At 33.4% G+C, this 16,072-nt stretch overlaps 1 protein-coding gene across 4 annotated transcripts in view; it reads left to right on the top strand.

Annotated features, from left to right (window-relative positions):
- KIF21A (kinesin family member 21A) overlaps window positions 1-15,744 on the top strand; it is a 155,906-nt gene extending 140,162 nt beyond the window's left edge. For all 4 annotated transcript variants that reach the window (XM_082850386.1, XM_082850389.1, XM_082850387.1 and 1 more), the window contains 7 exons: window positions 990-1,126; window positions 2,695-2,875; window positions 4,367-4,531; window positions 6,576-6,693; window positions 8,100-8,270; window positions 9,563-9,762; window positions 14,521-15,744. In XM_082850386.1, the coding sequence (XP_082706512.1) occupies window positions 990-1,126; window positions 2,695-2,875; window positions 4,367-4,531; window positions 6,576-6,693; window positions 8,100-8,270; window positions 9,563-9,762; window positions 14,521-14,614 (1,066 nt within the window). In that variant the 3' untranslated portion in view covers window positions 14,615-15,744. The remainder of the gene's footprint in view (window positions 1-989; window positions 1,127-2,694; window positions 2,876-4,366; window positions 4,532-6,575; window positions 6,694-8,099; window positions 8,271-9,562; window positions 9,763-14,520) is intronic.
- The last annotated feature ends 328 nt before the right edge of the window (window positions 15,745-16,072 follow it).

Below are 16,072 nucleotides of genomic sequence, written 5' to 3'. Positions count from 1 at the left end.
TTACATTTCTTCTTAATTATTTCTGTCTCTCGCATCTTAAAGGTTGTTCTCCTTCATCAGGAAGATGGAAACAGACAGCTTTGTTTTATTGCTGAATCTGTCCTAACATTATGCCATCTGTCTTATATAATGGACATATTTCAACATAATTTTTCTTCCTGCTCTGAGAAAAGATACATCCAACTTATATATTTATCATTTCTTAATTCACTCTCATTTTTAGTCTTCCCAATACAATTATTTCAGTTCAGATCCTGTCTTAACCTCCTTTGGGATAGGGACAGTGTTTTGATAAATTTTATATTTTCATAGTTCATAGTCCAGTGACATAAAGCAGAAATTCCAGAAATATTAAAATTATGAGAAATCTCCCTAAAGAGCATCACTATTCTTTTAAAATCTTACTCTTTTTAAAAAATCGTCTTTGAGATTGTTAGAGTTTTAAAAGTTTTTGTTATTTTTGAGCCATTTTCCCTTTAGAATTTCAGGCTATGCAGTCATTCTTGTATTTATTCAAATTTGTTTGAAATTTGCTTCCTTAGTATTTTAGGTGGTATGTATTATACTTTCTTTAGAATGTCTTTTTTGACATAGAGTCTCATTCCAGGCTGATAGTCACACCTTCCAGTTATCCATCATTTATGCTTTCTCATTTTTCATAATTCACTATATTTGAAGAGCTCCCAATATTACTTCATTAAATTTTGAAGAGATGAAATTGTTAATAAGAAAATCCAATTTATCATGACTTTGCTCTTTGCAGAATGCACCTGCTAGCTGATGCCTAATTAGTTGATGCACTCCAACACTACTATTGTAATTTCACGCTTTGTCTCTGTCCTTTTGCTTAAAAAAGAGACAAGGGAGCAATCTGGATTTTATTACAATACTAATTATTTAGAAAGACTTCTTAAAGCCAAAGAAAAAAATAAAAAGTAGTTTCATGATATAGCTACTAAAGTAAATCTTATTTTTTTCCCCCACCTCAGGGGCATAATCAACCCATTTCCAGCTTTGAAAGGAATCAGAGCTTCTCCACTTCAGTGTATTCACATAGCTGAAGGGCATACAAAAGCTGTGCTCTGTGTGGATTCTACTGATGATCTTCTCTTCACTGGATCAAAAGGTGCTAGTAGTTGTGCCATGTGGATATTTAACATATTTTTTTTTAATGATTACATTTTAACAGGTTTTTAAAAATGTCAAACTGCTTAAGACACATAAGAATCTGAGAGATAATCTCATTCAACTCCTGAATTACATAAAATATAAAATCATTGCATAGTTGGGAAGAAAGTAAAACTTGTGTTGATGTTATATGAATAGAATGGTGAGGGAATACATCTCCTTTTGGTAATTGAGCATCTGATACATACAAAGCACTGAGCTTAGTAATGCAGGCTATATAAAAATCTACAAAAGGCCATTACAGTGTACAGTGTGGTAAAGAGAATAAGATGGGTAGCAACCACCATTTCTTGAGCACTTACTCTATGTCAGAGACTATGCAAATTTTATCTCATTTAATTCTCACAATAAACCCAATGAAATACATGTTGCATCCTAATTTTACAGATGAAGAAGCTGAAGATTCAAGAAATTAAATAATTTTCCCAGATAAACTTAACTAGTAAGTGAAAGAGCCAGGATTAGAAACCTAGGTCTACTCATCTCCAGACCTGCACTCTTAACCCCTTTGGTGAAATTGCAGGCAACTAGAAATTAACTGTAAACGATTTGAAGAGTTATAGACAAAGAGTTTCAGGGTTTCAGAAAAGGGAGAGATTATGCTACATTGTGAAAAATAAGGAAGGCTTTGATAAGGAGGCATTTAGGATGAACCTTACAGTATTGTTTGGATTTGACAGGTAAGAATGGGCAACCAAGATTAGAGAACAGTGTAAGCAGAGACTTGGAGGTAGAAGTGGGTTTGGAAACTAAATTCAGTTGGATTGAAAAGTAGAGTATATTTAGGGGCAGTGGTGGACAGTGAGGTTAGAAAAGTGAGAAGGAAGCATGTACAGGAATTTGGGAAGCTAGTCAAAGCTTTTTAGCATTTAGGGATGTTACAAGGTGAGGGGAAAGTCTAGCTATAACTTGTGAATTGTGAATAATGGTAAGTAATTCCCCAATTTAAAAAATTTGCTCTGTAAAAGAATTTTCTAATGATTCAAATTAAATTTATTAGTCCAGGATAATTAGATATTTAGCATGTCAAAAAAATAGAATAGTTTTATGATTATGTTTTTGGGTCAAAAATGAAATCAATCAGTGACCCCTGGAAAAGAAAGGTGTGTGTATTCCTACATGTGGAGTGTGGTGAGTACGTAAAAGAGTGATCAAAGCAAAATGTCTCAAAGAGGCTGATTTGGGATTGCCATTTTAAATTCAGGAGCAATTTGAAACAAGATTCTTTTGATATGTCTATTTCAAAATTTTGTATAATTATTTTTTAATACCACATAATGCATACACCAGATATCCTGGCTTTCATCTAATCCTTTATACCTACTTTGCCCTTCAACCTGCTGAAAAGTGCCAAGGATAGAGTTAGGATGCCTGCTGCAAGTTAATTAAATAATTACTGTTTTCTTATCTCATTTTTTTCTCATAGAAGAGAAATTGTTATTGTTAAGAGAATCTAATTTAGCTCATATTAACAGTATTTCCTCTTTTTTATTTGTTTGTTTTTAGATCGTACTTGTAAAGTATGGAATCTGGTGACTGGGCAGGAGATAATGTCACTGGGAGGTCATCACAACAATGTAGTATCTGTAAGATACTGTAATTATACAAGTTTGGTCTTCACTGTGTCAACATCTTATATTAAGGTGTGGGATATCAGAGATTCAGCAAAGTGCATTCGAACGCTAACGTAAGTAACTTAAAGACAAACAGCATAAGGGGCAAATAGTTCTTGTTTACAAAATGTAAGAAAAGATAGGCCTATTTATGCATTCTTGTTTATTTATACCTATCCACTTGCAAAGAATATGAAAGTGTTTATAATAAGAACACAGATAAAATAAGGTGAAAAAAAACTGTTGAGAAAATAAAATACAATAGCTCAATATTAAACAGGAAAGGAGAAGTCATATTTGATCTGTGACTAAATACACATTTCATATTTCCTCCCTCCCAAATAACTAAGGAATTAAATTTTCATAGTATTCATTAATTGATGTAGTTAAATGATTTACATTACTTGCTTCAAATGAGTACCACTATTTAGAAAATGGCTGAAATCACCATTATAGACTGTTAAGAAGTACTTGCAAAATTGAATTAGCATGTATTGAATAATACATACTAATTAATTGAGGAGTTTTTTTTAAGACTTACACTGCTTTGGTGCTAGCCTATATTTAATAACTGTAGGTTATGTTGGACAATTGGAGGATGAATTTGTTTTCTACGTCTGTTATCATATGTCTTTAAAATATAGAGCAAATAGTGATCCTTTTTGCCATAAGATTGATGAACTGTTTTACATAATTAAAATTAAGGTGAACTCTGTTGGTTTAAATAAGAGAAGGGAGCATAGGAATGGTTAATTTTTACTAATTTGTAGAGTGAGGATTATTAATATTTAAGTGCTATTTTATATTTTGAGAATTACTAATTATTTACTGTACTGAATACAGGTCTCTTGTGGAGAATTTTGTAGAAAAAAAACACTGTATCTTATGTTAGAAATTTACCAATCCAGTTGACTCATTAAAATCAAAATCGAATTTGAAAAGATTGATTATAACTTGGTATTTTAGAAGTTTGCTAATAAAATGTTTCAAAATTTAAAAATATACTTACCATTTAGAATTTAGCTGAGGAAATAGAAATAAATCATATTTAAGTCTTTCGCTTATAGTAAGTAATCCTTATATGATTGGATTAAAATAAACAAAAACTAAAACTAAAAAGTCCTTAGTGTCTTTAATTCATAAGGGCAAATCTTATATATGAAAGGAATAATGGTAGGCTTGTTCCTCAGGGAACTTCTGGAAACTGCAGGAAAATGAATTAATTTTGTGACACTGTATCATTTGTTGAGTTTTTGTCTTTGTCATCTAATCTTTTCTGAATCATATTTAAGTCATCTCTAACAGGGCCCAGAATTCCTAGTGTTATAATAACTTGCAAATTAAGAGTTTTAAGCCATGTCATCTTGTTTTCTTCATTCATTTATCTATCAAAATGTTTATTTATTAGTGTGTATGAGGTGCTGTGCTAGGCACAGTGCATACAGTGACCAAAGAGCACAGATCTTCTTGTTGTCTACAGCCAGTTTCCTAGGAATGTAAGGAATTCTAAGACTAACTCTTGTCCAGAAATGTGACTTAGTTTGCTTTACTTTGTCTCTGTTAAGGTCTTCAGGTCAAGTTACTCTTGGAGATGCTTGTTCTGCCACCACCAGCCGGACAGTTACTATTCCTTCTGGGGAAAACCAAGTCAATCAAATTGCACTGAACCCAACTGGCACCTTTCTCTATGCAGCTTCTGGAAATGCTGTCAGAATGTGGGATCTTAAAAGGTAGAATTTTAAAGAAAATGTACTTCCTGTATATGGCAAATGCAATTTTCACACATTAATAGCATTAGTGTGTGTGAAATCTAATTTGTATAACCCCAGAAGTTAATATAAAAACCTAGACTTTTCTGTTTGATTCAGCACCGCTGAACGTCTATGTCCTCGTTAGCAAACTCACAATTTTCCTTTCTTTTAATCTCCATTGCTGGGAAAAAAATATATGAAGGAAAATAGCCTTTCTTAACATTTGTCTATAAGTTGTGTTGTTTACCAGGAAGAGAACAAGATTCTCATGCTAGTTGCATCAATACCTTTAAAAGAATTATTTTTTGTAACATCACTTATGCATCATTATCTCAAAATTTTCAGTTTACAAACCATATAACTTTAAGCGTAAATATTCACAGGATTTTTATAAATATAGAATTATATATATATACACATATATATGATGAAGTATTAAGAAGATGAAGTGAGTACAAAGAGAAAAATGATAAATTGAAATATAAGGCATTACATCTTTGATTTGATTTCTTTTTGCCATGAAGTATGAGCTTTTATCCTTCATTTGAGTGTTTATTTTAGCTTCTTTTCTAGTTCTTAAAAATTTGGCAGCAAGGGAATATTTATTTATTAGTTAATAAATGTTTATTCAATATCAATTATGGCAAGCACTATACCAACACTTGTGGTAGGTACTGGGGATAAAGACTGAGCAAGACAAATTTGGTGTCCATCTTCTTAGAACTCATCTTGTAATGGAGGATAAAGGCCATTAAAAGGCAATTACAAGATTCTGAGTAAAGTTTGTAATTCAGGTAATATAGGTAATTCAGTTAATAATCCCATCTAGAAGGGCTTTGTCAGTAGTAAATCAAAGGGAAATTTATTTTAGAAATTCTGAGGAAAATTGGTTATAACTTGTAACATTTTAATGCATGACTGAGAAAGTATTATAAGCATAATTTATAGATAAATAAATGAGAGAGAAAGAGAAATAAGAAACACAGTCCTGAGAACTGTTTTAGAAAAAAAAAGTAGAAAATTGAAAACAGTGCTTGTTTAAGAAAATTAGGAACGAGATGAGGACTGGGTTTATTCTTGAAGATATTAAACTTGATTTGTAGTTGTAGTACCATGAAGGAAGATACTCAAAGTCATGACATGAGGCAGAAAAGATACCAGCTTTTGAAAATCTTTACATTCTTTTCTGCTGAAAAGTTAGATCCTTTTTCAAGTTGCTTGATTTCAGCAACCTGATTAAATACAGATTCATCTTAACAAAGTAACTAAGAAAAGAGTTACAAGAAATAATAATATTCTAGAGGGCAAATACATCTCTGTATTCCAGCAGCTTGATTTGAGGTAGGACTATGAAACAAAGGTTCATTGTCACCCCCTGACAATGGGCATCACATGTTTTTTACCAGTCAGATATATTCCTGGTCATTTTCATGTCTTTGTAATAATTGATGAAATGGACTACCTATTTTCTGACATGCATGTATATACACATATGTGTGCATACATGTATGTGTATATGTGTATATATGATGGGTGTACATATATGTGTATATGTGAGAATATATGTTAGTGTAGTAAAATAATTTTACTTTCTTCATATTGTTATTTTCTAGTTATATCAGTGACATAGTTGTTTTAATCAAATTTCAAATTGGCCCTAATAACATCAATCATATGTCTATATCATGTTGAGAATTTAACAGATTAACGTTTACCTGGACTTAGGTTAGAGTTAAAATTAGCCTTTAGCAAGTTTTTGGAGTTTTGATTTTTTTTTTTTTTTTAACTACCTGAATGGTATTAGTTGCTTTGGAATAACTTATTTAGGACTCCTCACACTTCCATCAGAGAATTGATTACTTTGGCCATTATTTTTACTCTTAATTTGAACAGAGTTGCATAGAGGTGGAGTTAAATCAAAAATAACAGTTTTAGCAAAGACTGTTGATTATTTTTGCTGAGGCTTAGGCTCAACATGCTAAGAAATATTTTCAAACAAAATTATTTTTCTCTCTTTTTAAAGGTTTCAGTCCACAGGAAAGTTAACGGGACACCTAGGCCCTGTTATGTGTCTTACTGTAGATCAGATTTCTAGTGGACAAGATTTAATCATCACTGGCTCCAAGGATCATTATATCAGAGTGTGTATAATAAAGTTGTTTAATTACATTCTCCTATTAAATGATAGATTAGAAGTATTGAGATGCACCTGGGACCCTTTTCTCTAAATCAGTTTTCTTTTTTCTATTTCTAACCTTTGCTTTTTCTTCCTGATCTTTTCCTCACTCAGTTCCTGGTTGTGTTGTCTTATTATTTAAACATGTATTCTCACTTTTCATAGAAGATAGGTTGGGAGGGATTTTAAAGATTTTTTTGGCTCAGTCATCCAACTAATGCTTAAGTCTCATCATCACCACCTTTAATGCTGAACATGTTATAGTCTTCATAGTTTATGCAAGTAGCGATAAGATGAAGAGAGAAGCATAGTTTGATTCTGGAGATGTTAAATTTGAGATGCTAATAGAGGACCTTCTCATGTAGTCCAGCAGGCCATTTGAAAGGCAAGTCCAGAGCTCAAGATAAGTTATGACTAGACATGTATGTTTCGGAGCTGTTCAAATAGAAGCAGATGGTTAAGGAGTTAGAGTAGTTGACATGGCCAAAGGAGAGGGGTTGATATGACTCAGCCTTGGGGAATCCTATAAGAACCAATGGGAATAAAAAAGAGGAAACAGTAATAAAGAGAGATAGGAAGAGTATAAGTACTATTTTTTAGAAACTTTGATTAAGAGATGAGAAATCGGTTAGTGACTTGACAATAGAATGGTTAAGGTGAGAGGATTTTATATTTGGTAGACTTGAGCATGTTTATATGCTCAGGAAATGGGCTCAGTGGAGAGGGAAAGTGTGAAGAGTGAAGTGGTAGCAATTGGTGAATCAGATCAAAGATGTGAACCTTGGGAAAAAGTAGGTACACTTTAGCATCTGAAAAGAAGGGAAGGGTAAGAGAATGTTTGAGAATAAAAGAAAACTTTTGTAACTGGGAGGATGGTCCAGAAAGTTTATTTTTGGTCATACTAACCTTTTTAGGAAATCACAAGTTCAACAGTTAAGAGAGATGAGAGCAACTGAGGGGAGTGAAAGGTTTTGAATAGCAGCTTTGGAGAATTTGAGATGACCACCAAGATTGCAGAGTTACCTAATAGTGTTTAAATAACAATCATATCATTTATTTGAATTTCAACTGGATTGATATGTAGCATTTTTATTATTTAACATATCGTTTGTACACTCACACATGAGAAAATTGGTTGCCTTTCTTAAGAGCTTACAGACATGTAAACATGTGACATGTAAGCAAAAGTAGTGTGAAGATAGGGCTCAGGTTCATCCTGAGTCATTCATAACAGGTTATTTTAGTTACCTTAGTAAAATAAAACAAATCATATCTGGTTAATATACGTGTGTGTGTTTCTATGAATGAATGCATATAGGTGCTTATTTGTAAGATAAATCGGATGACTGCTTCCTTTCTGCTTTTATTTAGATGTTTGATGTAACTGAAGGGGCTCTTGGAGCTGTGAGTCCCACCCACAATTTCGAGCCCCCTCATTATGATGGCATTGAAGCATTAACCATACAAGGGGATAACCTATTTAGTGGTTCCAGAGATAATGGAATCAAGAAATGGGATTTAGCTCAAAAAGACCTTCTACAGGTAATGCAAAACCTTTTCATGGGATGGAGTGGGTATTTCAAAGTCACCAGTATTCTATATAAGAACGCGAAGAGCCTCTATGTAGATTTTCATTGTTTAGGGATGGTATCAAACAGGGCTTCCTCTTAAAGAGTCATCACCCACCAGAGTTACTAATTATGAAAAGGGCAACATTCAACATTTAATGATATCTCCTAAATAAAAGGGGAATAGACTCTGATAAGAGTTGGAAGATCTGGGATAGCACCATGCTTGTGTTTACTAAATGAAATCAGTCTTGGAGTAAAGCAGTCAGTTTCTCATTTTGTTTTTGTTTTATGTACACATATTCCAAAGAGTACCAAGTTTCACTAAGGTCAAAGCAGTCTAAATGATTCCTCATCTCATTTTCATACATTCAACAGTGGTGGTTCTCTCATTTCCTATAGAATGATAGTTGGATTGAAGTGTCCTGTCAATACAATCAAACATTGGTGGCTTTTCCTAATTCCGAGAGGAAGAAGTTAGTTAACAGATAAAATTGTACTCAATTTCAGGCTTTTCCATATAAATGTATGCGTGTGTATGTATTGCAATTACTCCTACTCTCCTGCTTAACAACCAGATGAAAACAAAATGAACAAGTAGCATGAACGTTAATAGCAAAAACCTGGCAACAGATGCATATATTGCACTCAAAAGCTTTTCTTTTATAGATATACATTCTTGGATGTGACTTTTATGTTATGTATATAAATATATTTATGCATAAAATATGGTATATAGTCTGAGCTTATAATTATTGTTTACTCATTGTGAAATATATAGGTTAGCTCCAGCCTTCAACAAAAAGCTTTAGGCCTCTATGTTCTCTTCCAAAATTTAAGGCAGTGATTTTATGAGACAATCCTTATAGTCTACACACCAGGTTGTAGTTTTCAAACTAGTTGCCTGAGATACATTTTGGAGAAAGGTGAAATAGTTACTCCTTTGAAGAGAAAGTGATGTTTGAAAAATTCTGTATACTTTCCAGGTGTTTTAGATTCTATAGATTTTTCTTTTTTAACATTCTAGGCCTTTAATACTGATAACACTGATGATAACTAGTGAGGCAAATTTAGGAGCAAATTACAGATTTATTTCTTTAAATCATGAAGAGTGACTTCATAGAAAATGATTTTTATGGTTTCCAGGCCAATTCAGTGTTCCAAATTTTGAATTTTGTCAATAAAAACTTTTGTAACTTATTTTGGTATGAAAATGTCAGTTTGGACTACTCCCCTTAAACTGCTGATTTTTCTTTTTTTTCTCAGCAAGTTCCAAATGCACATAAGGATTGGGTCTGTGCCCTTGGAGTGATGCCAGGCCACCCAGTTTTGCTCAGTGGCTGCAGAGGGGGCATTCTGAAACTCTGGAACATAGATACCTTTGTGCCAGTTGGAGAGATGAAAGGTCATGAGAGTCCTATCAATGCCATATGTGTTAATTCCACCCACATTTTTACTGCAGCTGAGTAAGTTTCTGCTATGTGATCTTTCTCTTTATTGATCTTTCTCTCTATTGATCTTTCTCTCTATGTGATCTTTCTCTATATTGTTTACTTGTATTCAGATTTAATAAATCCTGTAAGTTGTAAATATCTGGAAATGTAGAATATATGAATCCTTTTATTACAGTTATTCTAATATCTATTTATGATGTCTTATTTATATTTTCTGGGCACTGAGTTTGGGCTCCCCTGGTTACATGGTAATAGTGTTACTCCTATATCGGCTCTCTGATTAGACTAAGAAGTCTTCTGCCAGATCTTCCCCTGGTGATTTTAATTTTTAAAAAATCATTCATAAGTGACTAGTTTCTAAAAGTTTTTTTCCAGAAAGGCAACAAACTTGTCATTCTTCACATTTAGACCATTTTCATTTAAAAAAAAAAACTTTGTGCATCTTCTACCTCCTTTAAAGTTTAAGTACATAGTAATAATATCTACTTCCCTGTTAAGATGACTGGATTGATTAATTTATTTGCTCATTTGCTTATTCATGATGAATCTCCTATGTGCCAGGCACTGTTCCGGACCCTTGGGAATAGAGAAGTGAACAAAATAGATACAAACTGTAGTTTCATTCTAAGGAGGAGAAAAGAAAATAAATAAGTAAAATATGTTACATGGTGAGAGGTGCTATGGAGAAAAATAAAGCAGGGAAGGGGGATGAGAGCATCACTGGGGGGCAGGGGTTACACAATAGAGTGATCAGTGAAGGCCTTACTGAAAAAGTGACATTTAAGAAGATGTTTGAAGGAGGTGTAGAGATGTGACCATAAAAATGACATAATATGTATATAAGTACTTTGAAAAGGAAAGCATATATACTAACTGTAATGTGAGGTGTTCATCTCAATCAAATAAAATGTAATTTTGAAAATCTCCCTATGTCATTTGTGTACCAATTATGTTACTTAATTTGACCAACTGATTGATTCGTCTGTCCTAAATGCACGATTACCCTGATTTTATTTTGAAACCTCTGCTATATTTCTCTGGTGTCTCTTATTATTTGTGCTGTTTCCATTGAATCCCTCTTCTCATTTAGATTTACTTTCTCTCATCTCTAAAGTACATCAAAGCCAATTTCTTTTGTGTTTTTCTAAGGTGTTTACCTTTGGTGCGTCATTGATGCTATTTCCAAGATGCATTACTTTCTTAAGAGTCATCACTTTTATCTGTTCCCTTGGAAATTTGTTTTGTCCTTGACAATTTATGGGAAATAAATTAATATCCCTCAAAGCTGTGGGACACACAAGATAAGACTATAAAAGTATTATGTATCACTGAGGTCTGGTCAGTGAGGTATGATATAATACTTTTCTTCCATGATACAGTTTTACTTTTGAAGAATTGAAATTTTTCTCAGTTTGCCCATGGAGCATCAGATGCAGATGTATTTACCATGTAACATAAAATCAGGAAAATCGCCAATAAAATCAGAAGGCCTATTTTCAAATTAGTGCTACTTATTTGTTATCTAACGAGTGTTTGTATAGGGCTTAGTATCTACCAGGCATTGTCCTAAGTGTTTTCAGGCTTTTACTCATTTAGTCTTCATAAGAACTCTAGAAGGTATTATTATAATCCCTATTTTATAGGTGGGACTTTATAATTCAAAGTCCTTGTATAAGTAATTCTATCATATCTGATTTCTGGATCTGTTGTCACTGATTGATTTTTCTTATGATTATGGGTCTTATTTTTTCTGCTTTTATGTCAAGTAACATTTTATAGAATGTTGAACATTAATTATAGTATTGTGTTTTGAGTATCTGGATTTTGTTGTATTCCTTTAAAGAGTATTGGGCTTTGTTTGTCAGGCACATAAGTTACTTGTGGTTCAGCTCATATTTTTGAGACTTGTTTTTAACTCTTCTTGGATTTCTACTGAATGTCTTGAATGTTTGATGCTGTTCTCCACTGGTCAGAACCTGAACATCTCACAGCGCTTTGTGAACTCTGGGATTTGTTTGACTTATACTCACTAGTAGTTTTTTGGTGTGGCCTTATAGTCTGATTCTACTCATGTGCAACTTAGCCTTCAGTCAAAAGCATTAGGGGACCCCTATGTAGATTGATGGAATTCTTTTCCTATAGCTCCATAGTTATTTTTGCATAGCTCTCTCCTCTTCTCTATCTGGTTCTACAAATTCCAACTATTTCACACTTACCAGATTTTTATTACTATCTCTTCAACTCTGATTCTGTGATTTTTCTGCTTGGTTTCCCACATTGCTGTAGTCTGGAAAGTGCTGCCAGACTGAGAGCCAGGGCCATCACAGAGCTCACCTTCTCTGTTTCCCTTTTCTCAGGGATTACAGGCCTGAACTACCCATTGCCCAGTTTCTGAAAATAGTTGTTCCATATATTCTGTCAAGTTTTCACTTTGTTTACAACAGGAGCGCTAACCTGGCACAGGTTACTCTGTCATGACTAGTAGTGTAAGTTTGTTCATCTTAGACTTCATATGTCCAAAACTGAACTCCTGACCTTCCTAAGAAACCTGCTCATCCTAAAGCCTTCTCCATCTCAGTTGATGGCTTGTCTGTCTTCTCTGTTGCTTAGTTTAGAAACCTTCATTCCTCTCTTTCTCTCACGCTCCATATCCAATGCATCAGCAAACTCTGTTGGTGTTCTACCTTTAAATTATATCTAGAATCTGATCACTTCTCACCATGCCTTTTGCTGCCTCTCTGACCCTAGTCACCTTCAGCTCTTGGATTACTACAGTAGCCTCCTAAACAAGGTCTGTTGCCCATATGTAGTCTATTCTCAATACAGACACCAGAGTAATTTTTAAAAAATACAAGTCAGATCTTGTTCCTTCTCTGCTCAAAACCTTGCATTGATCATCCATTTTATCTAAAGTAGAGGCCGTTACTTGATCTGACCCTTTGAGCATTTATCTCTCACCTTACCTTCTAGTACCCTCTGGTGTGCTCCTTCTCTTAAAACACCAATAACATCTTTGCTGATTCTTGAACATATCAGGCTCACTCCAACCTTAGGACATTTGCCCAAAGTGCCTTCAGAGATCCTGATCTTCTTCTAATGTCTTTCTTTCTCGATAAGAATAACCTTGCCATTTTATTTAAAATTGTGATCTCTCTTATCAACTACCACTTCTGATCCTGATCCCCTTTGCCATACTCTTTAATTTCTCTATAACATTTATTACTTTCTAATAAACTTTATAATTTAATTATTTATTAAGTTTTATTGTCTGTCTCCTTTTGCTAGAATATATGATCTACAAAGGCCTAGGATTGTGTTTTTTATTTATTTGTTTATTTTTAATTGATCCCAAGCACCTAGAATAATGCCTAGAACACTGCAAGTTCCCAAGAAACATTTGTTGAATGGATGGTTGTATAAATGAATGGATAAATGGGTGGATGTGTGAACATATCCCCTTCTGTTTTCAGTTACATGTGCTGTGTGGGATAGGGAGAGATTATTATTTCCCTCCAGTTTTATTGAGATATAATTGACATACAGCACTGTGTAAGTTTAAGGTATACAGCATAATGATTTGACTTAAATATATAATGAAATGATTATCACAATAAGCTTAGTTAGCATCCATCGTCTCATGTAGATACAAAAAGAAACAAGGAAAAGAAACAAAGTGATTTTTTTTACCTTGTGGTAAGAACTCTTAGGGATGAGAAGATTGTTGATTAAAAATTAGAAAGCCTGGATTCTAGGCTCAGCTCTGTACTCTACTATGTTACATTGAACAAGTCACTAAACTTTCTTTATCCTCGAAATGGACTACATAATCTTTGAAATACTTTTTAACTATACAATTCTATGGTAACTCGTTCTTTTTGGCTTTGGGTTTGTTAGGAAATGGGAGAAAAGCAACACTCTCTTTTTAGAGCCATGAGAGACATGGTAAGAAATGTGATTGTCTAATGACTAGTTCCCAGAACCCACATGTTAAGTGAATAAAAATAAGTTTTCTCAGAAAAGCTTTGAATTGTCTATGTTCTACGATAGGCAGAATGTTAGACTACTTCTTAGTAGCCTCCTGCTTTTTCTGTGGGCTTACCTGAACATAATTCTTCCTGAATATCAACAGATTCACCAACTTCCTGGAATTCCTGCCCTGGCCCCCTCACTGTGATCTTACTGTGGGCTCTTATGCCTGAAGACCTCTGACCATGTCATATTAGTAAAGTCTTTAAGAGATGGAGCCAGACTGCCTGGTTTCAAATCTTGGCACTATCACTTACTTTGTGATCTTCGGCAATATATATATATATTTTTTGGCCGCACCTTGAGACATGCGGAACTTCCCCGACCAGGGATCAAACCTACGCTCCCTGCAGTGGAAGGGTGGAGTCAACCGCTGGACCACCAGGGAAGCCCGATCTTGGGCAAATTAATTAACTTCTTTGGACCTCAATTTGCTCATCAATAAATAGGGGAGAATAGCATTATCTATATCTTATGATATGTAAAGAGAATTAAATGCATTAGTGTATGTGAGGGGAACATAGTAACAATACCTGGCATATAGTAGGCCCTTGATAATATGAACTATTTTTAATTTCATTATTATGGGTACCTGTTTGGTATACCTATGGGACAATGTATATTTTTACTTACATCTATTAGAGATCTTTTCAGAAAATGTTTCCATGATAAGTAATTCTACAAACTACTTCTTTATCTTTCCACCTCTTTTCACATGTTCATTTTTAATTTATTATTGTGTAGTGATCGAACTGTGAGAATTTGGAAGACTCGAAATTTGCAAGATGGTCAGCTCTTTGACACAGGAGATCCAGTGGAAGATATTGCCAGTAATTAAACATGAATGAAGTTAGTCATAAACTGAATACTGTGATTATACTCTATGTTCTTTATGGAAAACGTTGTCCTGCATTTATTAGGCAAAAACTTGCGAATGGAATTAACTGGAAAATATATCTGAATCCAACTGCTGAATATAAATGGTATTCTAATAAAATTGTGTACTATCCTATGTGCTTAATTTTAATATCTACCAATGCATATATAACCTATAATTGATATGCTGCTTGATTTGCACTTATATAGTGGCTGGATTTTTATGCCTGGCTATAAAGAACATCTTCAAATTATTTGAAGTACAACATGTCTGCTTTTGTGACAGAAAATACACTTGGAATACAAAGCAACCCATTGTTAACTCATTCATATAGTCTGTTCAGATGATTTACATATTTGAAACATATTGGGAATGTTAATCAAACATTGGTTTGTCTGGTATTTATATCAGTCTACAGAGGGCTCCCAAATTTAAAAGCTCTTTTAATGTAATGGAAAAAAGATATGAGAATATTACTGATGGTGATTTTTCATAAAATGGAACTAACTTTAATCTACTAACAAAGAAGGTTAAACAGATTGTGTTAGATGTCGATATTTACTTGTATTGACCAAAGTTTTGCAGCTGTGCTATATTCTGTGCTCAGGACTAAAATGCTGTTAAATTGTTTTATTAGTGCTGTGCATACATTCTGTGATGGGAAACATTTTTGATGTCCTAACAGAAATATATTTTGATCTATTTTCCTATGGAGTTGTTTCTATTATCACCCTTTAATTTCATTTTTATTTAATAGTAGTATTTCTTTCCCTTTTTATCTAATTTTTTATGTGCTGCTAAATACATTTTAAATGTACTATGTTTGCAAACCTTGGTAGCTATGATGAGAACTATATCACCTGCAGTGAGGAAAGCTATGTAAATAGGTAGATTGTAAAGAGAGAATGTCTTATGTTGTAACTATGAATTTTTAAATATTGTAGATTGGATTTTGCAAAAGGATGTATAATTTTTCTGTCTGCTCAGAATATTAATTTGTAAATTCTGCAAGTTTAATTTTTATGTGGATGGTATGACACTTGAAAATATTGTCTTGTGATCTTTTTCCCAAAAACTATTTGTTTGTAAATGAAAGCTTAGCTAAGGCTTAAATAAACATGTCGCTGTGAATTATTTTTATTCTCTTGTTCTTTTCCTAATATGAAAATGGCCAGTGTTTGTAAAACTTTATTTTATCTGTGTGATATAAGGAAAGACATTTTCTTGTTATCCAGTGCTACATATGCATTCCTTTTTTTGCTCACTAGACATGAAATATTCTTGAAAAATATAAACCATAACTTAATCTTGAGGAACCAAGGAAACTCGCTATTTAAAGGAATTAAATCAAACCATATAGTTTAGGGATTTGAACATAGATGGTTGAACAAGTGAAAAATATTCCCATAACAGTTAGGA

Source organism: Leucopleurus acutus, assembly GCF_964270905.1.
Source record: "Leucopleurus acutus genome assembly, chromosome: 11".
NCBI lineage: Eukaryota > Metazoa > Chordata > Mammalia > Artiodactyla > Delphinidae > Leucopleurus > Leucopleurus acutus.
This window is presented reverse-complemented; position numbering and strand designations above follow the sequence as displayed.